At 50.4% G+C, this 25,982-nt stretch overlaps 2 protein-coding genes across 10 annotated transcripts in view; both read right to left on the bottom strand.

The window, feature by feature from the left end:
* Ap3b2 (adaptor related protein complex 3 subunit beta 2) overlaps nt 1-3,751 on the bottom strand; it is a 32,497-nt gene extending 28,746 nt beyond the window's left edge. For both annotated transcript variants that reach the window (XM_074061978.1, XM_074061979.1), the window contains exon 1: nt 3,523-3,751. In XM_074061978.1, the coding sequence (XP_073918079.1) occupies nt 3,523-3,635 (113 nt within the window). In that variant the 5' untranslated portion in view covers nt 3,636-3,751. The remainder of the gene's footprint in view (nt 1-3,522) is intronic.
* Nucleotides 3,752-3,959: 208 nt separating this feature from the next.
* LOC141419266 (uncharacterized) lies at nt 3,960-25,975 on the bottom strand. Of its 8 annotated transcripts, none has more exons than XM_074061983.1 (9): nt 25,885-25,975; nt 24,626-24,926; nt 13,151-13,321; nt 8,551-8,726; nt 7,289-7,306; nt 6,124-6,144; nt 5,552-5,753; nt 5,114-5,373; nt 3,960-4,495 (listed from the first exon to the last, which is right to left on the bottom strand). In XM_074061983.1, exons 4-9 carry the CDS (start codon nt 8,623-8,625, stop codon nt 4,463-4,465), a joined length of 609 nt encoding a protein of 202 aa, XP_073918084.1. In that variant the 5' UTR covers nt 8,626-8,726; nt 13,151-13,321; nt 24,626-24,926; nt 25,885-25,975; the 3' UTR covers nt 3,960-4,462. The 8 variants fall into 8 exon arrangements, with proteins under 8 accessions (XP_073918084.1, XP_073918081.1, XP_073918087.1 ...); XM_074061980.1 differs by having other exon boundaries at nt 13,105-13,321; XM_074061986.1 differs by lacking the exon at nt 7,289-7,306 and having other exon boundaries at nt 13,105-13,321.
* Nucleotides 25,976-25,982: the final 7 nt, after the last annotated feature.

The raw sequence follows: 25,982 nt of genomic DNA on the forward strand, positions 1-25,982 counted from the left end.
TCCCCACCCAAATTCCAGCCAACCAGCCAGGAAGAGGCTGGTCAAACATGGTCCCTGCTTTGTTCTGTCGGGAAACTTATCTTGAGCCCACTCCAGACAGGGCCTGGGGAAGGGAGAGGTCAAGGTGGGACCTCCACCATGGAATATTTTACTGTCCTCCCTCAGAGCCTCCAGGAGTTAAGCTCAAATTCTTAGCTCTCTGAGTGTCCTGTGACCTTCACCCATCCCCTTATGGGACCCTATGTGCCGACCCAGTGCTCCTCCAGCTGAAAGGGTAAAACTTGAAAGAGCCTGGGTTCAGTGACAGCTGCCCATCCCTGGCCTTCCTGGCTGGGGGTCCCTCTGTACCGTAGTGGATGGCTCTGGCCCTGGCCCTGGCCAGTGTCTGGGCAAGGTTCTTCCAGAGATACTTCCTGGGTTGTGTCTTCCTCTGGGGCCTGCAGCCACCGAAGTTCCTCAGGCTGTAGGGCCTGGTACCAGGGTGGAGGCCCACCTTCAGGGCCCAGCACAGGGCTGGCAGCCTCCTGATCAGCCCCTCCTCCTAGCTTCCCCACGGCCCCCGGGAGCTGCAGAAATCGCTGCATTGGGCATCAGGTCCTCCTGCTCCAGGATGGGACTGAGCTGGCCAGCCAGTTGGGGCTGCCTGTCACTGTCACCAGATGGCCCGCCCCGAAACTCAGTAACCGGACACTGGCCAGGAGGGAGACTCTGGTTTCCTCCTCACTGCTCAGAGACAGGGCCTCAGGAGGGACAGAGGGCGGGGACTGGGGACTAAGCCTAATCCAAGGTCTGAGCAGAGGACTATGGGAACAGGAGAGTTCACTCTTCCAATCCCACAGCCTCACCTGGACCTCAACTTCCTCAGAATTGCTCCAGCCCAGGTCCCCTTTATACTCTGGCCCCAAGCCTCTTGTCCTTCCCGGGCCTGACTTCCTTCCCATCAGCCTTCTCTTCCCTCTGCCTCCTGTCTACCAGGCCTCCAGGACCCAGCCTCCCAGGCTCTGCCACTCACACGCCTGGCCCTTCTGTCCCACTGCCCTGCCAGGGGGAGGTTGGCTTTATTCATCCTGAGTATTTCAACCCTTGTCACCCCCAAATCCCCTCTCCCAGCCATGCCTTGCCCCTACAGCTCTACTCCCTGCTCCTCACAGAAAAATGAAAGGCTGTTTTTAGGTAAAACCCTCTGCGGCTCCCTGCCCTAGACTCATGTACATCTGGGTGTACTGTCTGCTCTCCGTCCTCCCTCTGGACAGAGCCTGTCCTCTTCTCACCCTGGCTCGTAAGCACTCCCTCCATCACTCAGGGACGGGTGCCTTCTTCATTTCCTTCAGCCTCTCCCACACCTCTGGCCCTTTCTCAGCAGGGGATATGTGGGCTCTCCCATCCTAATAACAAACAAACCTCCATGAGTCAATTCCTCCCCTCTCTCCAGACTTCTTACAAGCAAAATTCCCACTCACTGTGCTTTTCTTAATCACTTCCTATCTGCTCCTTTATTCCCACCAACCAGGCTTTAGATGCTGGCCTAGAATTTAGGGCTGAAGGGTCAGGATCTCTGTGGCTTACATGGTTCAGTCCAACACAGATGTGGACAGACGGCAGACGAAGCAAGCACCATATGGGTGAGGACCGAGTCGGGGTGTCCATCCAGCATTGTATCACCCCCTCACTTTGAGTGCTTGCAGTCACTCATAACACAATGTGGGGAGAAACAGTTTGGTTCCTGTTCTCTTCACTTTTCGAGAACTGGTTTCCTGGGGAGGAAGTAACACTGGAACTGGAAGCTGACCTCTTTGTCAACCAATGGTCTCAAATTTCTTGTATCAGTTGATCTTAATGGTCACTGATACTAGTGACCATCCTCCTCTTCTTGAAATGGCACTTTATTTTCTTCTGCCCTTTGAGTCACTTCTTAGGTACCCTAAATCCCAATCCCTGTTCTCTGATCACCCCTAATGTTGGTGTCTTTACACACGCACCCTGGACTATCTTCTCTGCCCTCTGGGGCTTTACATTCCAGGATTCTCTCCTGGAATTCAAATCCTAATATCCAGATGCCTACCAGTCTTGAACGTTTGCAGAGGCTACAATCTCAGAGTGCTCAAAGCTGAGCTCACTTGGGTGAGTGGCTCACACCCATAATCCTAGCTGCTTGGGAGGCTGAGATCAGAAAGATCACAATTCAAGGCCAGCCTGGACAAATAGTTCTCTAGACTTCCCATCTCCAAAATAACCAGAGCAATACATACTGGAGGTGTGGCTCACGCAGTAGAGCGCCTGCTTGGCAAGTGTGAAGCCCTGAGTTCAAACCCCAGTCCCGCCAAAAGAAAAAGAAAAAAAAAAGCTGGGCTCAACATCACTTTGCACAAATTTGCACAAACACTTTTATTTCTAGTTGCACTGACTAGTACCACCATCTACCCATCACCCATCACTTCTCCCAGGGACTCCCTCCTACCCCACCTCCCAAATCCAACCATCATAGCAGGCAGTGGCTTCTACCTCCTCAGGGGTCCTTGCAGCACCTGCCCCTTCCTAGTCCAGGCCACTGCTATACCTCCTCCACTTGTCTCTCGCTCAGCCCAGCTCACCTCCCATCTCCTCCCAGAGATGCAGCCTGTGATCCTTTAACGTGCAGTCTGATGACACCTCCTGCAGCGCTTCAGCAGCCCTCCCTGCCACCCTCGCTCTAGCCACTGCAGTGGCTTGCACAGGATGCTGACCACTGGACCAGCTCCACCAGAACCGTAGCCTGGCTCTCCTTCACACGTTGTGCACGCCTTTTCCTCCGGGCCCCACAGCCAGTACCCCCCTCTTTCCCCGGGGGCGCCCCTCGGCAACCATGTGAAGATATGGCCATCTTGAGTTCACCCTGCGCCCAGTGTCCAGCACGGGACCGCACTCGGGAGGCCTTCAACAGATGCTTGCTGCAGAATCCACGAACAAGCAAATGAAGGAACAGGGATTGAACTATGGCTAAGGCGGGGTGACCTACACAGCAACGTGGGGAGCAGGGGGTGCGTGCCAGGTGGAGGGTGCGGGGGTGGGGGGACACGAATTTGGGAGGAGCCAGATTCTGCGTCTGCATTCAGGGCCCACTTCCCCAGAGGCCCCAGGCTCAGGCCCCTCACCCATGCTGGGTTTGGGTTTTTTCCCAATCCGCCCAGCGCATAAAAGGCCTGCGCTGCAAACAGGAGAAACACCTGGACGAGCGGGGCCTGCAAACCCCAGCTAGCTGCGCCCCCCACCCAACCCCCCCACCCAACCCCCTCCCACCCAACCACCCCCCACCCCCCCAACCCCCCACCCCCCACCCCCCAGCCTCCCACCCCCTACCCCCAACAACCCCCCCAGCCTCCCACCCCCACCACCCCCCACCTCGGGTCCCGGTTCCCCCTCCCCCCGGCAGGGCGGTGGCTGGGCCTGGGCGGCTTCCGGCGGGGCGGGGCCGGGTCCCGGGCGCTGTCCATGGTGCCCGCGCGCAGCTGCCGCGGCCCCGGCCCTCGCGGCCCGCTCCCTCACCGCTTGTAGTCGGAGGAGAAGATGCCGCCGCTCGCCGGGTCGTGGCCATACTCGGGCTCCCCGGGGCCGGCAGAGCCGCCCTTGTCCTCGCTGTAGGCGGGGGCAGCCGACATGGGGGCGGCGGGTCGAGGACCTCGCGGGCTGGCAAGGACGGCGCGGCCCGGCTGCGCGGAGCGGCAGTGCGCGGTGGCGGCTGCGCGGATTCATCAATCTGAGCCGGCCGAGCTTCTTAAAGGCGCCGGCGTCCGCGCCGCGCGGGCCGTGCTGGCTGGCCAGGCGCGCGGGGAAGGGCCGCAGCGTCTCTCCGCCCCGATCCCTCGGAAATGCCGCCTCCCGCAAGGAGGGGTCCTGCGCTTTAAAGGGACTGGAACGCCTCCAGGACTGGGAGGAGAGGCTGCGGGACTGCACATGGGGCCGCCCCCAAGGGGAGGGGTGCGGACCGCCTGGCCGCCGCCGTGGAAGGAAAGGGGACGGGCTGGAAGGAAGGCTGTGTCCACAGGTGCAGGGCCTAAGAGGAGGAGATGTCGCCCTGGGCGGGTGCAGGGCCTGGGGAAGGGGATGCGCCCTGGGCGGGTGCAGGGCCTAAGAGGAGGAGATGTCGCCCTGGGCGGGTGCAGGGCCTGGGGAAGGGGATGCCACTCTGGAAGGCCGGCCTCGGACACCGGAGATGCTGCCTTTCCTGCCCTCTTTTCTACACAGTCCAGGCCCTTCTGGTGGCGTCCTGCCTTCTAACTGCAAAGGCAACTGTCTTCCTGGAGGAGGCGGGATTCGAGGACGGGCTGCGGGGGGCGGGCAGCATGGAGGAACGCTTAGCGGGCTTTGGGCAGAGCGGAGGGGACAGGCTAGAGGGGAAGCGGACATACTAATGAAGCTTTGGAAAGTAATTTAATGGACCTTTCTGAAGCCCCTCGCGCCCCCCCAGCAGGGCCCCGGGTCACTCCTACGCTCTGGTTACGTCCACATCCACAGACACCTAGAAAGGAAGGAAAGGAAAGAGACTGGGTTAGGGTCCGCTGTAACGACCGGGAATCCTGGATCCTGTGATGCCTTCGTTCCAGCCCCCCCGCCCCCGAGGCCTGCGGTGCCCAAGACCCAGGAAAGAAGTCCTGGATCCCTGGGAGAGTAGCAGCCGGCCTGGGGGAAGGGCAGGATCTATCTGGGCTGGAGTTTGGGGCTGGATAGCTGGGGTCTCCTGACTGGGCTTGGAGCCTGGAAGGATTCCTAAGGGCCGAGTCTCATCTGCAGTGGGAACCCAAAGCCTCCGAGGTCAGAATTGGAATGTGACTCCTAGGAAGTTCTATTGAGGGAATGCTGGTGACGGGCTTGGGCTTGGTGGGCTGCAGTAAATACGTGTGTCCAGGTCTGTGAGCTGAGACCCGACACCTACCTGGAGTGGGCCACAGGGTTTCATGGAGTGTGGAACCCAACAAGGTTGAGGCAGGCCTGTCTGGTTCCGGGGGCTGGGGCCTGCCAGAGTGGAGCTTGAGTCTGGAGAAACGTGGCGGGGTGGAGCGGGGAGGGGAGGCCTGAACTTTGCTGGGGCGTGGGTTAGGCGCGTCGGGAGCCAGGTGGGTAGCTGGGCGGTGCTTACCCAGTCCGGGCTTCCTTCCACGTCGAGCAGGCGCAGTGCGAAGTGCACGCAGTTGTTGCGCGTGGGGTGATAGGGCTGCGGGTCGGCTTCCATAGCTTCGCGCACGCGGCGCTCCAGCAGCGCGCGGTCGACGCCGCCTCGTCTCCGCAGCACGCGCCACAGGGAGCGGGAGCGCTGCAGCGGCCGCTGGCCCTGTTTGGATACCACGCCTTCCCAGGAGCTCAGAAACGGGTGCGGCCCACTACCACTGGGACTCTGGCCTGTGGGGACCACCGGCCAGGTACAAATCAGAGCCAACCTAAGGCTCCAGTCATGCCATCCCGCGTCTCCTCTGACTCAGAGCCCGTGGGCCCCAAATCCTAGTCAGGATCCCAGTCCAGAACCACAGTTTCCATCCCAGCGCACACCTGAGGCGGCACTTCAGCCGGAGGCGCTCACCCTCAAAGTGGATGATCTCCCCATGGCCACAGTACACGCCCACGTGGGCCCCACACCAGTATCCCGTGGGGGATAGCAGCTTGAACAGGAAGAGGTCTCCAGGCTCAGGATCGCCTCTTTCCAACTCCACAACCTCAAAGTGCTGACCCAGGAAGGCCTCGGAGAGGAAGAACCTGAGGGTACTGGCTGCTCCAGTCAGGCTCTAGGACGAGAAAGGGGCCAGATGGCAGGGTGTTTGCACGCCTGATGAGTGGTGATGAGTGGGTGGTCCACTCATCAGGGAAACTCAGGGAGAGGGGTTCCTGGGCAGAATGTCTCCACTGTCCCACACCTGTCTCCTTCTCCTTAAGGGACACCAAGGGGCCTGGAAATCAGATACATCCTCCCCCAAGTGCCCCCCCACCCCCCACTCATTTTCTAGTGATTGAGATCGCTGCATCCCCCGGTTGTCTTCACAGCTCATAATCCAGCCACTCTATTCTCTTCCCACCCCTTGCTCCAGAGTCCCCGTCCCCATCTGTCTCCCATCTTGCCACTGGAAAGCAACACAGGGTCTGGGTGTCAGCTGGTACCTGGGTTGATGAGGACAGGACCTGAAGAAACAGGAAAACCTGGGTGAGATCTGGACTCAAGACAGCCCCTCCTCCCAAGTCCATCGACTTCTGCAGCAAGCCTCAATGAGCAATGGCTCATTTGATCCTTGACCCAATCCTACAAGTTCCGTATAGTACACTCCCATTTTTTAGGATAAGGAAACAGATTCAGCAAACCTTGCCAGAGGGCACCTGCTAGTGTGTGCCTGCATGACTCTTCTGTGCCCCTGTACAAAACATCAGTCATGAGCAAGTGAGAAATCCAGTTTACTTGAGGCATGTCCTATCTTTACTGGGAGCAGAGGGCTTTGGGGACTGAGCTGTGTCTAAGCTTTGGTCTCAGAGCCTGGGAAAGGGGCATGAAGGTAACACCTATTGGGGAACTGAGCACTCCCAGGCTGACAGAGGAGCTGGGAGCAGGAAGCAGCTCTTGATCCTAGGTCTCTCGGCTTCTTTGTGGGAAGGGACAGGGTGGACCCCAGCAGATCTGACTTGGGTGAGAAGCACTTAGAAATAAATGAGAGGCTCCTAAGAACACACGGCAGAATGTTAACTCACTGTCTTGTCTCTTCTCTCTCTTGCTCTCTCTCTCTTATGAGACAGGGTCTCACTATGTACCTCAGGCTGGCCTCAAACTCATGATCCTCCTGCAAAGCTTCATGAATGTTGGGATTACAGGTGTGAACCACCACACCCAGTTTCTCCCTTATTCCTGGCCCTCCTTTTCCCTCCTGGCCCCAGTCCTTAGTGTCCTCATTTTCTGACTGGGAGCTGTGACCAACTCACCCCAGTCTGTGTATGACTTTCCATGTTTTAAAATCAAAGCCATATATCTCAGGAACCCAGGAAAACTGGACAAATGGCCACCCTAGACTCAGGTCTTCCCCTTGCCATGTCCCTTGTCCTCAGAGGCTGCAGGGAGGAACCCATCATGGGAACAGCCCTTTGGTTTTGGGTCATGCACTCCTACCATTCACCAAGTAGGGCGGGCACCTTACTTCCTGCTTCCCTTTGGCCCCATACCCACGGGGCCAAGCAGAGGTTACAGGTGTGGAAGAAGTGGACTGTCCTGGCCCTTGCTGAGGCAGTAGGCACCCTGCCCAGGGAGAAGACAAGGTGAGCCGAGGCCTTCTGCTCCAGATACCTGGGACACGAAACTCATCTAGGGAGAAAAAACAGCCGTCAACACCTGGCTGCTGTGCCTAGTACCTGATGCGTCACCTGTGTGTGACATCAAATAAGCCTCTTCCTCTCTCTGTGAACTGGGGACAAGGTGGTTGAACTGGGCACCAGGGGACCGTTGTGAAGCACTGTGAGCTGGGCAAGGCCTGTTCCTGAGTGTGCAGATTTGGGTGCCAAGGGGAGGGTGGGGAGAATCCATCCTTCTCAGCTCAGAGGAGGACAATGAGCCCTCAGAGGTTGTGGCCTCCCTGTGACCCCCGCCCCAGGGCTCAAAAGGAATCACCCAGCTGGAAAGGCCCTTGGAGAGCAGCTCCACCCCTGACTCTGCCTTTGAAAATTCCCACTGGGGGTGGGGAGGCACTTCAGCCACAGTCAGCTGGGCCACTAGGAGTCAGGGTCTGAGTGACAGGATGCCCCTTGAGATCTGAGGATCTGCTCCACGTGTGGCGTCCATCCCTAACAATGATAGTGAAATGGCCAGGAAGGGTCAGAGCCCCTTGGCTCTGTGAACGCTGTCATGAAGGAGATGCACCAGTAAGTGAAAGAACCAAGATTCAAGCTGAGGTGGTCTGGCTCCAGCTGCCATGCTCTTAACCACTGGACAGGACTGCCTGCCTTCCTTCCTCAGACCCCCACCACCAGGAAATACTGATCCCTGTGCCTTCCTGACTTGGAGAAACAGCCACCCTTCTGCTTGCTTTCTTTTAGCCCAGTCACAGCTCCTTCACAAGAAAGGAAAAAGAGCAAGGCTCCGGTGCGGTAAGAGTCCAGGGGACAGGGTCCCAGGACATACTGCCCATCTCATTGGGGCCCTCTTCTTAGGGTCTGAGCTCTCCTTTCACCTTGGCTAAGACTTTCAGAACAGAGTAGTGGGTGTGTCCCTGCAACTGGACATGGGGGTGACAGGCAGCTTCTCTGGGGCCTAGGGCCCTGCTTTTCCCCCAAAGCCAGAGCACTTCTGGACCTCACCAGAGTAGAGTCCTGTTTCTGTGCCTTTGTGGGGCCACTGTGGCTGTGATCTGGCCTGGACTTCCAGTCCCTGCCCTCACCCTCAGTCTAGTCCTGGATAAAAGGTGCCTCTGTGGAAGGCAAGCCAGCTTCAGTTCAGAACAAGATCAGAGCTCCCTGCTGGTGGACAGAAGGCAGCATGCCCTGCTTGGGCCCTTCCTCGTCTTACAGACAAGTAATCCCACCTGAATCTGAGCCCCCAGCCCAAGAACTTACCTTGTAGTGGCCACACTCCACACCTTGTGAGATGTTCGTCTTCTGTGACCAAAGCAAAGAGGACAAGCTGGCCATTCCTCTGGCAGATAAAGAGGCCAAGCAGGAAGTCCTGGGGCCCTGTTCTGAGCATCACTGCTCAAGCCAGTTTGATGGCAGCACTTGCTTTTCCTGTGGCCCTGGGGGCAGAAGAGAAACCAGAGACTGTGAGGCTGGGTCCAGGTAGGTAACCAGTACCCTCTTTCCCCTCCTGCTTCTGCCCTGCTGTGCTGGCACCACCATTTGTATCTGTTCTCGGCACTTGTTCTTCACTCTTCATTGACCTTGGGTGCTCAGATGCATTATTTCCACCCTAAAGTGCTCAGAGAACAGTGTGGGATTTCAGTCCCTTTAAAGTCTCTATGGTGGACACGTGGACACTTGCTCATGCAGTTTGCAGATTAGGGTGTCCTGTTTTACAAGTATCAATTAGCTCTAGATGGGTGATAGTATTGTTCAAGCCACTTGAAACTGTTGACTTTATTGATTTTGTTGGCTGTATTGGGATTTGAACTTGTGCTTTGTGCTCTACCTCTTGAGCCACACTGTCAGCCTGTTTTGCTTTAGTTATTTTTTGCACAGGGTCTTGTATTTATGCCCAGGCAGCCTGGACTGCGAGCCTCCTATTTATGCTTCCTGTGTAGCTGAGATGATAAACACATACCACCACACCTAGCTATTGGTTGAGATGGGTTCTAACTTTTGCCTGGGCTGGCCTTGAACTGTGATTCTCCCAATCTCTGCCTCCCAAGTAGCTGGGGTTATAGACGTGAGCCACTGTGCCTGGCCATGTTATATCTTCTTGAGGAATTGTTCCCTTCATCAATTCACAGTGCTCTTCCATGTCTCACTGATTGTGTCTTAATGCCTATGTTGTCAGATGTAAGTATAGCTACTCCTGCTTGCTTCTGGATTCTATGTACTTGGAATATCATTTCCCAACCCTTCACTTTCAGTCACTGTATGGTTGGATGGGTGAGGTGAGTTTCTTGTAGGCAGAATGTGTTAGGTCTTGTTTTTTTAATCCATTCGGCTAGTCTGTGTCTTTTAATTGGAGAAGTGAGACCATTTACATTCAGAGTTCTTACTAAAAGTTATTACAGTTCCTGTCATTTTGTTCATTGTCTTCTGGCTAGTGGAATATTGTTTGTCTCTTATTCATCTTGGAAGTTGATGGCTTACTGTATTGAATGCTTGATTCTTTCCTAGCTCTCATCTCCATGTCTGCTCTTCTAGGGAGAGTTATTCTTTCTTTGTGCTTCTCTAATATTCTTTGTCATATGCTTTTGGCATTTGAACTATAATATGTTGTGGAACAGTTCTTTTCCAGTCATGTCTGTTTGGGGTTTTAAATGCTTCCTGGATTTCCACATTTTTCCCACAATTTGGGAATTTTTCTGCTATTATTTCACTGAATAGGTTTTGTATACCTTCAGCCCATAGCACTTCTCCCTCAGATACAGATGAGCCAAATGTTTTATCTTTGTGTTAGGTTTTATGTCACAACATATCTGAGATAAACAACTTGAGAAAGGATTTCTTTTGGTTCATGTTTCAAAGGTCTCAGTCCATGGTCACCTAGCTCCACTGCTTTTGACCCTGTGGTGACACAAAACATCATGGCAGAAGGGCATGGCCGAGTGGAGCTGCTCACCTCATGGTGACCAGAAAGCAGGGGGGATAGTGGTCCAGGGACAAAATATACCCTTTAAAGATATGTTCTCCGCTCACCAGTGACTCACTTCCTCCAGCTAGACCCCACTTGCTAACAGCCCATTCAGCTATGATCTCTTCAATGTCAGTCCACTGATGAGATTAGCATCCTTCTGCCCAGTCACCCTCAATAGCACTACCAGCTCAGGACCAAGCCTTTAGCAGAGGAGCCTTTTGGAGGGGCACTTCACTCAAACCCTAACAGTCCTCTAATGATGTCCCAGAGATCTGGTATGTTCTCTTCATTCTTTCTTATTTTTTTCTTTATCTTGGTGAGCATGATATTTTGACAGACTTGTCTTCAAGTTCTGATAATCTTTCCTCACTTGTTTAGTCTGTGTTGAGGTTTTCAACTGAGTTTTTTTTATTTATTGAGGAATTTTCATTTCCAAGATTTCTGTTTTTCAAAATCTTGCTTTACTGAATTTCTCTTTCATAGCCTGCATTGTCTTCCTTAAGTAATTCAACTGTTTATCTGTTGAATATTCTTTTGGGTTTCATAGAGCTTTTGAAAAATCATGCTTTTGATTTCTTTATCCAGAATTTCATCCACTGATATTTTTGGTGTAAATTTCTATAAAATTAGGAAACTTAGGAGATGTCATATTACTTTGTTTTTTCATATTTCTTATGTCAAGATTTGTGCATCTGTTAGGATGGATATCTCTTCCACTTTTATGTGAGGGCCCTCTTAATAAGCTGCTTTCTCTCGATGATGTTTTTTGGGATATCAGTTTGTTGTGTAATGTTAAGTTCATTTCCAATGAACTTCATGGTATAATCTCCCTGTAGCTTCCTTGGCTGTGATTAGTGGGTTCTGACACAATGCCTACTTTCTCTTTATGTCTTGCAAGGGCAGAGTTCTTTTGGTAATCTTGACAGATGTGGTATAGACTGCAGAGTATGTGGGGTGCACCCTCAGTGGGAACAATGGGAGTGGGAGCCCCTATCAGGTGACAGGGTTTTCCAGCAGCACTTCTGATATTGGCTTTGCCAATCATTTTCAATCACTTGAATCACTTGAAAGTGATTCTGATACTTGGTGTTCTGATTGGGTGAAGGGCCTGTCTAGACACTGGTGCAATTCCTGGTAGAGAAAGGATAGGATCACAGCTCCCCCTCTGAGAAAGTCACCTCCAGTCTCATCAGCAGTGTGCATTCTGACAGGATGGGGGCCAGTGCTGGAGACCCTTGTAGCTGTGGTGTCACAACAGTTGCATTATTTCTCTTTACTAAAAGGGTGATTGTCCAGGAGCAGGATATCAGACCTCCCGCCTTCAGCTGTGCCCACTTAAGAACAGGTTGTCGTCAGGGACCTTTTGTTCTGGCTATTCTTTAGGTTGGAGTATCTGCCAAGGTTTGAGTTGGCACTGTGGCTGGAGCTAAGTATGATCGCTCTCACTGGGCTAGGAGTATAGCTCAGTGTCAGAGCACCTACCCAGTGTGCTTAATCTCAGTACCACAAAAACAAAACCAAAGGACAGATAAAAAAATGAAAACACCAGCAGCTGCAACAAAAAGAAACCAACACAGAAGAAAACAATTTGGAAGAAACTTAAGAACTAAAAAAAGAATAAAGAGAAAAGCAGGAGAAAAAGAATCAAAAAAGAAAAAGGAGAAAAATTTAAAAGGGAAAAAAAGAAAAGAAGCAAATCTATAGCATATATACATGCCAACTTGTCACTATCTGATGTTTACAGAGTATTTTTATGTACGGTGGAGAGAACCTGTTCTATCCGACGGTCCCCACAGGAGCTAAGGAAGGTTTCTAAGCCACAGAAATTTCACAATTAGAGATGTGTTTTAAAGAATAACTAGTGACCAGTGTAAAAGATAATGGGAACCAGCAAAGCAGGTTTGAAGGGCGGGCCAATGAGGGCGAGCAGACAATGAGTATGTTAACTATGACGGTGACAGGAATGATAACAGGAACGGACATGAAAGAGACTGAGGTGATTGTGTGTTTTTGTGTAGGAATAATTATTCTCCTCTAGTAAAGCAAGACTTTTTTAAAGTGCAACTCCCCAATAGTCAATGAATGAGGAACTTTTGCCTTCTTCCTGGCCTAGTGTGAGCACTGGTATTGTTTGCTCTGTTTGTCTATGTGGGTCTCTTCCTATTCTCAGGGGGTTTCTTTACACACACGAGTCCATCAGGACTCTACTGAGTACGCCTGCTCCCCTCCTCAGTAGCAGGAGAACTTCTCTGTCCTTTATTGGGGATTGAACCTAGGGCCTCCTGCATGCTAGACAAGGGTTCTACCACTTGAGCTGCGCCCCCGTTGTGTGGGGAGGATCTTGATTGAGAGTGAACTCTGACCAGGGCACCTTGTGGCTGGGAAGAAGTACACTAATTTAGCTTCATTCAAAGTGATACAAGCTGTTGAAAGCAGAGAACTGAAAGTGTGAATACCAGAGAGAACTTCTGTAAGAATACCGTGACTTAAGAATGAAATCAGCCAGGGGTTGTGGTACAGCCTATAATCCCAGCATTAGGGAGGCTGAGGCAGGAAGATTTTGAATTCAAGGCCAGCCTGGGCCATATAGTAAGACCCTGTCCCAAACAAAACAGGACAGGACAGAACAGAATCAAACCAACCTGTGTCTACTTCCCACACTAACACCTAGAATTTAATCTAAAAGTCAGTTTGCGCACATGATTCTACTGCATTTAGACATAGGATGGGTTCCAACTGTCAACGATTTTAAAGTCTAAAAAGACTACAACACTCCATGTGGAAGTCTCTCCATCTTTCTCTTGCTGCCCCCCTCTGATCTCATGCTTCACCAGTGTCTGTGTACTCACTCAGCCTACTTTTTTTTCAGACTTTGGGATCTTTCTTCCTCCTCACCGTGTCTCCTTAGTTAGTTGCCATTCATCTGAAAAGTTCAGCATCAAATGTGGAGTTTTGAACAGCCTTGTCATTCCATACCACGTTGAGTGCACCTTGGTTGCGGCATGCTCATGGGGAACTCTAATCATTTCCAGCCACCAGAGAGGGAGCTCGTCTTTACATCCTGGGCTGCAACACAAAGCAGATCTTGATAGCTGTTTGGTAAATGAATGAATGAATGAATAAAAAGTGAGTGGAGCCAGAGCTCACTGTTCACGCTATAATCCTGGCTATTGGGAGACTGAGGTTGGGAGGATTTTGGTTGAAGACCAATCTGGTCAAAAAAAATTCAAGACATCCCATCTCAATGGAAAAGCATACATATCATTCCAGCTACTGCGGGAAGCATAAAATAAGAGGATCGAGGTCCAGGCTGGCCTGGGCAACAAGTGAGACCCTATCTCAAAAGTAACCAGAGAAAAAAGGGCTGGAGAAATGGCTCAAGCAGTAGAACACCTGCCTACCAAGTGCAGCATTCTGAGTTCTAATCCCAGTACCACAAAGACAAGATGAGTGGGCTAAAATAATAGGATCCACTTCCAGTTGTAAAAATACGTTTTTAGTAGAAACATCTTCAACAGAAATGGGCAAAATGATAAAAAAACAAAAAACAACAACAAAAAACCCTGTGTTTATGAACAGTTTAGCATTTGGGAAGAGGAATTGGGTTTTTAAAAAACATTTAGTGTATCTTTGTTGCACACCTTGCTAACAAGAGGCATACCTTGTGCCATTAGCACCCCTTCAGTCGTGAAATCCACCCACGTGCAGAGTCCAGTCTTCATAACATCCCAAACACAGCCTGGCAAATCACGAGCTGGAGGTGCTTCCTGCTGCGAATTCACAAACTCATCTTTTTTTTAGGGGTACCAGGGATCGAAACCAGGGCCTCATATAGGCTAAGCCACATCCTCCAGCCCATTCATGAACTTCTTGAAAAACAATAAGAGGATTATTGAATTTCCCTACAAATTCCCTTAAAGGAAGTAATAGGACAGTAACATATCAATGTAACTGAACATTCCTGCTCAGTGGTACATAGAATAATAGTGCATCTTAAAATTGGTAAAATCTTGGACCTGATGAAACCTAGTCCTCGTTCTTGCTGTTGGTGTGGGGGAGATTTAGTAGACCCTCTGGTCACCTGTGTTAAATATCTCCTAGTGTGTGGCTCACTTTTATTTTCTTTGGGGTGCCATGTGGTGACTTCAATATAGACAAATTTGCCAGTCTTCTCTGTACTAATTGAATTTTTGATATAATGCAAGTGTATAAAATTATTCACATATGAAATGAACAAATGAACCTTAAAGTAGTTGGGGTAGGAAAATTATAATCCCTTTTATAATGCCTTAACGCTGATTTAGTAACCAAAGATAATTTTTATAGAAAAGGGATTCTCAGGAAAATAAGAAAAACTTATACTATAATGAAGACAAAAGGTTTACTCAGAAGTCCTCTAGAACAGCGAGTCACTTAGAATTCAACTTTTTCTAAATAAATACAGACTGCAGCTTTCTCTCCCTTTGGTGGCACTGGGGTTTGAGCTGAACCCCCCACACTTGCTAGGCAGGCCCTTTACCTCTTGAGTCATGCCCCCAGCCCTTGTTTTGCTTTAGTTACTTTTCAGTTAGAGTCTAGTGGTTCTGCCTTGTACTGCAATCCTCCTACCTATGTGTAGCTTGGATACAGGAGTGTACCTGGCTTGTTGGTTGACATGGAGTTGTATTAACTCTTCCTGGGCTGGCCTTGAACTGTGATCCTTCCTGGGATTACAGGTGTGTGCCACCACACCTGGCCAGATTCCAGTTTTCTTATCTGGTAAGTGAATCTCTACATAATAATACCATCTAGAAGGAACTCTGCAGACTATACAATCCAGGTCCTGAATTTTATAGTCAGTATTACGGAAGGATTCGTAGCTGGAATTACTACCACATAGCTACCACACCCAGCTCATTACCTCAATTTTAAATGAGTGGCCAAGACTCCCCAGACATTTGTGGAAAGCTCCCAGTAAGAAATGAAACCTGACTGAAGGCTGTGATTTAGGTGACAGCGGAGAGCGTGCGCACCCGCAGTGTGGAAAGCAGCGCTATGCTGTGAAGGATTAGCAAAGAGCAAGGGTCCTGGAAGTCAAACTAGAGCTGACACTAAGTCACTCTTAGAAGGCATGAGTGTAAAAACGGAAGCAACGGCAGCTAACCAGAACAAAACAGAAAGCTGGGACAGGGGGAAGAGAGAAAATTCTGTCAAGAAGCTCAACTTTGAAGGGAAGTTCCAGGAAGAGAGGCGCAGACAGCAAGAGGTTGGGAGAGGGTCTCTCAGAGTCGAAGGGCAAGTCTTCCAGCTCAGAGCTCACTGATCACCCGGGACCTGAAAATAGACAATGGCACCTCACGCACAACTGGGGTGGAGGGCAAGTAAAGTGCTGCTGTGGGACGCCTGGGAGATCCCGAAGTGAGAAAGCACTCCAGAACTAGGCATATTCCCCAAAGAACGGCAGCAGGTGTTCAAGGCAACCCCGCACGCAAGGTTTCACAGCTGTACCGCTCATGGTCACCAGACTGGGAAGGATCAGGTGTCCATGAAGGGACGGGTGAGCAAACCGCGGTACGCGATCAGTGGACTATTGTTCGGCCGTGGCCAGGAATGACATTCCGGTACATGCTAGGACATGGAAACTCTGGGAAGGAAACACGCTGGGGGAAGAAAGCAGACTCACAAGAACCCAGGCCACTCTGCGAACGGGACACGAGCAGAACGCGCAAAGCTGCAGGGGCACAAGAGGGCGGGCGGCCGCCTGCGGCTTGAGGGACGGAAGGACAGCGAAGTGGCGGCGGGGTAACCGCGCGTGTCTGCGGACGCCCTAAAAGCAAATGTGGGGGTGGCTGCAGGCCAGTCGGCTCAGCTACGGAGGAGGCCAGCAGCTGGGCCTGAGGGGGACACGGGAGCCAGCGCGGGGAGGCCGGGGCGCAGGACCACGGCGCAGCCGCCTCATGGAGTGAGGGCCACGCAGGCGTGGGGACCCCAGAGGACTCTCGTGGTGGCAGCCCCAGCTGTCCACCGGTGTCTTGAACCCACTTTTAAACAAGGGCACCCCAAAGATGCAGGCGTCGGTCCTGCACGCGGCACCGGGAAACGTGTTACCGCGCTCTTCCTCCTCCTCAGACCAGCTTAGCACTCGGTGAAGCCAGGGTCCGGCCCGTAGCCACGTCCACACAGGGACACCGGAGCCCCCGGGGAGCGGAGGGGCAGAGGTGCGAGCGCAGGACCCCGCAGCACGCGGGACCCGGGAGGGAGGAAAGGGGGGGGAGGGAGGGAGGAAAGGGGGGGGAGGGAGGGAGGGGCGGGGCCGCGCCCGCGCCGTCATCTGATTGGCTGAAGGGCCCTGGAGGGACGGAATCAGCCGTTAGAGTGATGGGTGGCCTGGGAAGGAGGGCGTGTGGCCCGGGCAGGCGACCGCGGGCCAGGCCTTCCTAAGCTCCGTACCCTCCCCTGGACCTAAAGAAGAATCCGCGTTACTGAGGGAAAATCTGCGTGTGATCCCTAGGCACAAATCCGGCCTCGGGCCCTGGAGAAGCTCCGGGCGAACCACGCGGGAGCTTTGCCTTCTCCTGTCTCCGCAGCGCCGTGCACCACGGACGGGAAGCGAGGGCTCTGCGGCGCCGCGCCGAGGACGGCGCTTTGCACGCGGCCCGGCCGTCGGGCGGGGCGGCGCGGGCCGCAGCTTGCAGTTTATCACAGACAGCCGCGGGTGCCGCAGGTGGACGCCGGCCCCGCGGTGCACGGGCCAAGCTTACTCCTCCCTCGGGCGCTGTTTCGGGTAGAGGCCCCGCGGAAAACTGCAACTGAGGCAGGGGTCAAGAGCCGGCCGCGCCTTCCAGCCAATGAAAGCACAGGGCACCATTCTTTGACGAAGTACAGCACGTGCCGCTTGACCTCAGAGGTGCAGCCTGAGAAATGCACGGCTGGGTGACGTCCCCTTTGGACACCGACTAAGACAGCAATGCCACTGTTCTGAGGGGCACGATCAAGGTTACCTGGGCATGCCTCAGTTGGCAATCCTTTCCAGAACAACGTGAGGATCTTTTTGGGAAAGGTGGTTCAAGGCGGGGAGGGCACAAGTAGAAAGGAACAAGGTTGACGAAGTTGTGAAGAAAGCCACACGGGCAGGAGATGGACCGGAGAGGTGTCCTGGGCACACCATGGGAGAGACAGCTCTATTTTAGCATGTGACAAAAAGCCATCAGGTCATTTGGACAGCAATGCGGGCGTTGCTCAGGATTACTCTGGCTCCTGGGTGGCACAGGGAGACAAGGCTGGAAGACAGTCCAGGCAGGTGCTCAGCCAGCAATCCAGCAAAGATGGCTTAGTAATTACAGTAGGGGAAAGAAGCAGTTGATTCTGCATATATTGTGAAGGTGGAACTCAAGTAATTTGCTGACAGATGGGACGTAGGGTATGTCTGGAAAAGAGAAATGAGGAACTCCTGATTTTTTTGGACTGAATGATGGAATCATAGTAAGATGAGGAATGCCATGGCAGGAGGTTTGGGGGCGGTGGAAGTCACAAGTTTAATTTTAGACATGCTAAGATTTTTTTTTCTTTTTTGATCACATCTTTGCCTTCAACGATCAAGGTGCCTGCATCTCCGGGCGTGAAATATGGTATGGGGGCAATCTGTTCACTGTAAGAAATCATAGAAGGCAGTAGCCACTCATGAAGGGAAGAAGATGTCCAGTCACTAGCAGAAACACCCGCAGTTCTGGAGGAACTCAGGTGCTGCTGTTGAGTCACAGGCAGGCCCAGCAAGTTAGCAATCTGTCTCACCTGCTGCTTGCTGGAGGCTGTTGCTTGGCCCCCTTCCTCCTAGAAAACAAATCTGAAAGATGCTGAGTGTTTTATACAGCACCAAGCTAGCAACCAATTCTAAAAGCAAATAGAAAACTGTTGAAATGAAGCAGGACATGGTGGCACCTGTCTGGAATCCCAGCACCTGGAGGCTGAGGAGAACTTAAGTTCAAGAACAGCCTAAGATGCATAGTGAATCCTGGGCAGCACAGGGATACCTGTGTCAACAAAGCACAACAAAACAAAATGTGAAGTGCATGCTACCAATTCCCCTCTGTGTCAGTGACCACTCATGTTATAATAACCAGAAGCAAAATTGCAGGCGTTTCAGTGCTTGACTCCTGGTTGAAACATCATGATGTGCACACCCTAATCTGTGTGATTCCATGTTCAGTCATTACTGGCCACCTCAAAATTCTTGTCCCAATACAGATTTCTAAGCTTGTGTTCTCTCATCCACATACCAAAAGGCAAGATGTAAAACTAGGCATTCTTTGTCCCCCATGCTGCTTGTGGGCTTTGTGTAGTTTTGCTTTCCACAGTTCCAGCTGTCCACAGTCAACAGCGATCTGCAAATGTCCCATGGGCAATTCCAGAAATGAACAATTCCTAAGTTTTAAATTGCACACCATTCTGAGTAGCATAATGAACGCTCACACTGTTCCACTCTGGCCTGTGGGATGTGAATCATCCCTAGAACAAACAGGAAAGTATGAAAACCAGTATTTAAACAGTCGTTACCTAGGAAGAGAAAATGCCTAACGGAAGGAGAGAGGTGGCAGGTCCAGGAGTCCCCTGTCTTGCTTTTGTTTTCTGACAGTGTCACTAGGAGGTCTGCTCTGAGCTACAGAACACACGTGACAATTTTGAAAGAACAGCAACCATACAGTGTCTGCTGTTACTCCACCATGCAGTTAAAGTAACAGTCAGCAGCAGAAACACAAGTGGACAGTGGCAGGCTGTGAGGGAGAAGCTCATACTTCTAGGCTGGAGCGTACGCCACAGGAGACTTTGCCTAGCATATGCAATGTCCTGGTTGATCCTCAGCACTGCAAAAAAACAGAAAACAGAAACCAAAACTTCTAATGAACTCGTGAACCAAAAAAGAGATTTAAACATATTTTGAACTAAATGAAAATGAAAGCACAACTTTTCAATATTTGTGGGATGCAACAAAAGGAATGGCTAGAGGGAAATGTACAGCTTCAAATGTGTGTATTAGAAAAGAATGAAAATCTAAAATGAATTACCTTCCACCTTAGGAAAAGAGAAGAGGAAATTAAACACTAAGTAAGCAGAAATCACTGAAATTATAAACAATAAATAAAATAAATGAAGCCAAAAGTTGGTTCTTGGAAAAGACCAATGAAATTAATACACCTCTGTCAGGCTAAAAAAAATATACAAAGGAAACATTTCTAATATCAGAAATGAAAGAGGGGACATCAGTACAGATCCCATTCACAGTAAGAGGGCAATAAAGGGGCTGGCGGAGTGGCTCAAGTGGGAGAGCCCCTGCTTAGCCCTGGGTTCAAACCCCAGTACCACCACCACCACCAACAACAACAACAACAAAAGAGGGCAATAAAGGAATAGTATGAACTAGTCTATGCCCACAAATCTGAAAACCTAGATGAAATGGACCCATTCCTTGAAAGACAAAATTTGCTAAAGCTCACACAAGAAAAGACAGTATGAATTGGAATATATCTATTAAAGAAATTTAACCAGCTGGGCACTGGTGGCCAGGCCTAGAATCCTAGCTTTTTGGGAGGCTGAGATCAGGAGGATTGTGATTCAAGGCCAGCCCAGGCAAATAGTTTGTAAGACCCGATCTCCAAGACAACCACAGCAAAATGGACTGGAGGTGTGGCACATGCAGTATCTGCTTAGCAAGTATAAAGCCCTGAGTTCAAACCCCAGGTCCACCTCCCCCTCAAAAAAACAAATTTAATCAATAATTTCTAGTCTTCCAAAACAGAAAATACCATGCACAGATGGGTTAACAGTGAATCCTGCCAAACGTGTGAGGAAATTATACCAAATATATACACTATCTCTCAGATGACAGAAACAGAGTATTTCCTACATCTTTCATGAGGCCTAGCATTGCCCTAATACCAAAACCAGCAAAAATATTACAAGAAAAGAAAGTGACAGATCACTATCACTCATGAGCATAGATGCAAAATTTCTTAATAAAGTATTAGCAAATCAAATTTAACAATGTGGAGAAAGAATTATACATCAAAACCAAATGGGGATTATCTCAGGTATGTAAGACTAGTGCAATATTTAGATGCCCATTAGAGTAATCCATGACATCAACAGGCTAAAGCAGAAAAATCACATGGTCATGTCAACAGATGCAGAAAAAGCACTTGACAGAATTCAAAATCCATTCATGACAAAAAAAAAAAAAAAAAAGCTACCTCTCAGTATACTAGGAACAAAGAACTTCCTCAGCCTGATAAAGAATATCCTCCCCAACCCCACAGCGAACAGCATGTCATATTCATGGGGAGAAACTGGAAGGTTTCCCAGTAAAAGGAGGTCCCCTCTCACTACTCCTTTTCAACATCACACAGGAAGTGCAAACTAATGCAGTAAGATAAGAAAAAGAAATGCAAGTTGTAGCAATTGAGAGGGAAGAAATAAAACTATCTTTGTTATCAGATGACATTTCTATTTCTTGTGGAAGAAAAATAACTCAAGACTAATAAATGAGTGTAGTAACATTGTAGGATACAGGGTTAATAAACAAAAGTCAATTGTTTCCTACATGCCAGCAATGAAAGAGTAGAACTTAAAAAGACACCATTTGTACTAACATCCCCCCAAATGACATACTTAGGTATAAACCTAACAAACTGTGTACACAATCTCTATGAGAAAAACTACAAAAGTCTGATGAAAGAAATCATTATTTTGAAAGACTCAATGTAAGACTTGTGAACTATTTGTCTGGGGTTTGGAATCAGGGCTTTGCACTTGCAAAGCAGGTGCTCTACTGAAGGACTGAAGGACGGACTGTGGGAGGTCTGAAAAGGTGATAAATGGTCAAGGAGACACTTCTCCTCCCTAGAAAATGCCTGTTTGCATCTGAAAGGCATCTCCACCCTCAGGCAATGCAAACTAGGCTATAAAACCCACTCCCCACCCTGACCCAGGGGATCACCGGTTTCCGGGTCCCCCTGCATCCTCCAATATGCAGTCTTTCTCGTCTCTTTTCTCCAACTAAATTCTCTGCAAATAAAATCTTTCCGACCTCTGCTATTGGAGTCTGCCTGTGCTTTCATTCTCAGAGCAGGCTCAAGAACCCTGAGCATCTGAAATTCCTGCGCATGTCATCTGTGCATCATATTTGGCGACCACGAAGGGACCAGCCTTCACCTGAGGTCGGTATAGGTTGTGCCAAACTGGGAAAGACTGCCTAGGAATGTGACCGTGAGCGTCCGGCACTCCGGTGGAGTCTGTTTTCCAGGAGAGACCCCCCACCACGGCCTAGCTACGGTGGAACTCTCAGGTCGACCTTCTCTCTCTCTGTCTTGTTAAGGAGGGTTTCTTCCTTGGGAAACTGAGGAAAGGTCCGAGCCCACTACAGCTGTACGGCAGGCAATCTGAGGAAACTCAGAGGCCGGGCAGGGGTTTGTACTGCACTGCCAATGCTACGTGGGCGGAACTCGACTTCAGTGCACCAAGGCTTTTTCTTTTTTCCTCTCCTTAAACGCTAACACTCTCTTTCAAGATCTGACCAGCTTAAGGGGAGGTCCGAAAACAGCCGGTGGAAAGGAAAGTTTGTCTTCAAGCCACAAAAGGTGTTCTGGCCAGGGCACTCCCCGGTGTCACCCAAAGGCTGGAGATGCAACTTCCTGACCTGTCCTGAGGCCCCAAAGGTGGTTAAGTCTTGGACCTCTCCAGCTATGTCCACAGCAAATGGACAATCAGATCTCTCATGCTTTCTTCATGGTTTCCGTGGCCCGAGAGTGGAGGTCACCTCTTGCTTCCAGTGCTCCAGTACAGCCTTTGGCAGGATCGACCTGGACAGCAGGGATGATCAATAATCCCTCATGCATTGAGCCTGGAAACTCTCTTTTTCCCCAACCCTCAGCCTCTCTTTCCCCTTTCCCAGGCAGTTCAGGATGAGTGTCCCCCTCCCCGCCTTTGCTGTAAATAGCAGTGAGCTTCTTTCTTCAGGGAGTTTGGGGAAAATCCCTACAGGCATCAGAAAGTGCTAGTCTCTAATTTAGGCTTGACTGTCTTTGTCAAGCATCAGATTAGTTAAACGGTTCCGCAGCCTGCCCTCAGGGAAAGGAAAAAAAAAATAGTTAAAAGGCCAAAACCTCAGGTCTCGGTTTTTTTGCCCCTTACCAGAGCAAAAGCCTCCAGATGCTCTCTTTCCTTTCATAGAAAGCATATATGCCTCACAGGATATATAGGGGAACAAAAGTCTACTTCATCAAGAGTCCCCATCCATGCCTCTAAAGGGGTCCTCCTTCTGGCCATGCAAGCCCTCTTGGTTACTTTGATAGAGTTACGTTTTAATTACAAGCGTTCAGCTGATAGAGGAAAACTAGGCCTACTTGGGTCGCAGGGCAAACAGGCAAGTCAAAATAGATGAGAGATTGGTCAAAGATCATCTCAGGGGGGTGGGTGCAACTGAGATATCTATCTGTAAATCCTCCACGACTCTACGCACGAGTGGCAGTGGAAGGAGCAAGGGAGAGCGGGACGCCCTCTCCCACTAGTTTCTCCTTATCTGGGGATGCTTAGATAAAAGGAGAAACCTGTTAAGGTGACCAATTTTCCCTTGTTTCCCTTTTTAGATGGGAAATCAAGCCTCAAGGATCCAGGAAGGATCCCCCCCTTGCCTGCTTATTAAAACATTGGAAAGATCTTGATCAAGAAAGTCTTCAGCAAAAGCGACTCAAGTTTTACTGCACCCAGGCTTGGCCACAGTATCCTCTGGGAGATGAGGAAAGATGGCCAGAAGGAGGGAGCATTAATTATAATACCATTCTTCAATTAGATATGTTCTGTAAAAAGGAGGGAAAGTGGACCGAAGTTCCATACGTTCAATTGGTTTTTTTCCTAAGAGACCACTCAGAATGGCTAAACAAATGCAGGCTAGATACCCAGACCATGGTAACCCTTTGCAAAAAGCCCCCAAACTCCCTTGAGCAAAAAAAAAAAAAAACCCATCTAATTCTCCATCAGCTCCCCTCTTCCCCCTTACCCAGCCACCTCACACACTAGATGCTGTCTCACAGGACTCTATCCCCTCCAGTTAATTGCTGGAGGGGACAGAGCTCATGTTCCTTTTAGAGTGAGTGAACTTAAAGAAATAAAAAAGGATTTAGGAAATTACACAGAAAATCCAGATCAGTACATCCAGGCATTTAGAGAAGTCAGCCAAAACTCTGAACTGAGCTGGAAAGATGTACTGCTATTGCTATCTCAGACCCTCACTTCTCTGGAGAAACAGCGGGTTCTAGATCAGGCAGTCACAGCTGGAGACAATTATCACTCTATAGGCCTGTCTCCTACTGGGCCCTCACAGGAGGAGGAGGGGAAGGGAGAAGAAAAAGACATTGGATACCTGGAAGGGAGCCTCGATTCCCAATTCCAACAGGAGATCAGGCAGTGCCTAGGTATGACCCTAAGTGGGACCCTGAAAATGACAAGGATGAATGGAGCCGTAACCATTTCATCCACTGCATTCTTAAAGGACTAAGAAGAGCCAAGGTAAAACCTCTTAATTACTCCCAAGTCACAGCTGTACAGCAAGGACCCTTAGAAACTCCAGTAGCTTTCCTACAGAGACTTAAGGATGCTTTACAAAAGCATACCAACATTATACCAGAGTCACAGGAAGAGGAAATCGTCCTCAACACCAGATATCCGTAAAAAGCTTCAGAAACTGGTGGCTGAAGGGAGCAGAGATCTCCACAAATGCCTCTGGTGGAGATGAAAACGACCAACTACCACCGGTCCCCTTGACAACCCCTCTTGTGGTCAGCCCTGACGCTGCGGGCCCCTTCATCGCCCCCTGTCAGCAGGAAGCAGTTACTGAACAGACTTCATCGTCCCTATCTCTAACAGCAGTTAGGGTGACCATTGAGAGAGGGGAATGAAGGACTGAAGGATGGACTGTGGGAGATCCCAAAAGGCGATAAATAGTCCAGGAGACACTTCTCCTCCCTAGAAAATGCCTGTTTGCATCTGAAAGGCATCTCCACCCTCAGGCAATGCAAACTAGGCTATAAAACCCACTCCCCACCCTGACCCAGGGGATCACCGGTTTCCGGGTCCCCCTGCATCCTCCAATATGCAGTCTTTCTCTTCTCTTTTCTCCAACTAAATTCTCTGCAAATAAAATCTTTCTGACCTCTGCTGTTGGAGTCTGCCTGTGCTTTCATTCTCAGAGCAGGCTCAAGAACCCTGAGCATCTGAAATTCCTGCGCATGTCATCTGTGCATCACTCCCACTTGAACCACACCTTCAGTCTGACCTTGAACTCTTAATCCTCCTGTCTGGTCCTTCCTGACTATTGCTACTAGAAGCTTATCCTTGGTTTACCTCCTAGGGCACACAGCCCATGTTATCTGGACTCTGCTGTGAATGTGGTTCTCAAAGGGCTGGAAAGATGAGTAGAAGCTAGTTTTTACAGTTTCCCGAGGCTGTCACAAGCCAGTAGCATATACTGTGTGGCTTAAAGCAATAGATACTAATCCTCTTGCATTCTGAAGTCTAGGAGTCTGACGGTGTCTGCAGGGTCAGCCTTCCTCTGAGATTCTGAGTGGACTTCTTGGCCCTCCTGGAGCTTCTGCAGGTGGCCAAGCAATCATTTGTGTTCTTGGCTTATACCGCATCCCTCCACCTGCAATGTCAGACAGCATTCTCACCATTTGTTTCTTCTTATAAGAACTTGAGTCCTATTGGATAAAAGGTCCACCATACTCCAGTGTGACCTAATCATAACTTCTTGTAATGTGCAATGACCCTATTTCCAGGTGAGACTGAGGCAGGCAAGGATAGTTTGGGACTTTCAAAAACTGTATAGCCTGATTTAGAGCACCTCCCTCACCCACTCCCTCTGAGCCCAGAGATCTCCTTTCCAATTCCAAATCCTTTGTTAAGTTAGGAAGAATAGAAATTTCCTCCAGCATGTACTTAGAGTACCTGAGAATTAGGATTGGTGTATATAGGTGTATGCACGAGCCCCAGATCCCTCTACCCCAAGGCCACTGGAGATCGGGAGTGACTTGGGTTTTCTCCCCACCTCCAAGTTAGGGATGATACCAAAAACGAGCTAAAGACCGGGGCTGGTGTTTCACGCCTGCAATTCCAGCTACTCAGGAGGCAGAGATCAGGAGGAATGCGGTTCAAAACCATCCCCAACAAATAGTTTGCAAGACCCTATCTCGAAAAATCCTTCACAAAAAAAGGGCTGGTGGAGCGGCTCAAGGTGAAGATCCTGAGTTCAAACGCCATGGGGGGGGGGGGAATAGTTCAAGGTCAGCCAAGAGCTATCTAGGAAATTTAAGGCCAACCAGAGCAACATAGTAAACCCTGTCTAAAAACAAAAAATAAAAAATGACCAGACGCTTACTGGGAGGACGTACACCCAATGTCAATAAAAGGTGACCGTCATTTGGGCCACGTAAGGACTACAACGACAAACTGGGAAACCTAAACCCAAGGGCCGGGTGGAGTCTCCCGGCCTCGCCCAGCGTCCCCGCCCCGCGTCCCCGCCCCCTCTCCACCCCTAAGCCGCGGGCCGGTGACTCCTGGCTCGCATGCTGGTGTGCCCAAGGTCACCCTGAGTCGCCCCCTACCGCGCTCCGAGAGCACGCCGAGCAGAGGATTCGTCCCGAGTCTGCGCGCAGCGCCCATTCGCGCCGCGTTCCGTCGCGCTGATGCGTGAGGCGGGACT

Source organism: Castor canadensis, chromosome 19, assembly GCF_047511655.1.
Source record: "Castor canadensis chromosome 19, mCasCan1.hap1v2, whole genome shotgun sequence".
Lineage (NCBI taxonomy): Eukaryota > Metazoa > Chordata > Mammalia > Rodentia > Castoridae > Castor > Castor canadensis.

What these genes read in the sequence shown, in the direction of transcription:
- LOC141419266 (XM_074061983.1), bottom strand. Translation starts at nt 8,625, where the DNA reads ATGGCCAGCTTGTCCTCTTTGCTTTGGTCACAGAAGACGAACATCTCA. An exon ending in TCCTGTCCTCATCAACCCAG is followed by an intron (nt 5,754 to 6,123) that starts GTACCAGCTGAC and finishes TTCTCGTCCTAG; the next exon opens with AGCCTGACTGGAGCAGCCAG. An exon ending in GGAGATCATCCACTTTGAGG is followed by an intron (nt 5,374 to 5,551) that starts GTGAGCGCCTCC and finishes TGGTCCCCACAG; the next exon opens with GCCAGAGTCCCAGTGGTAGT.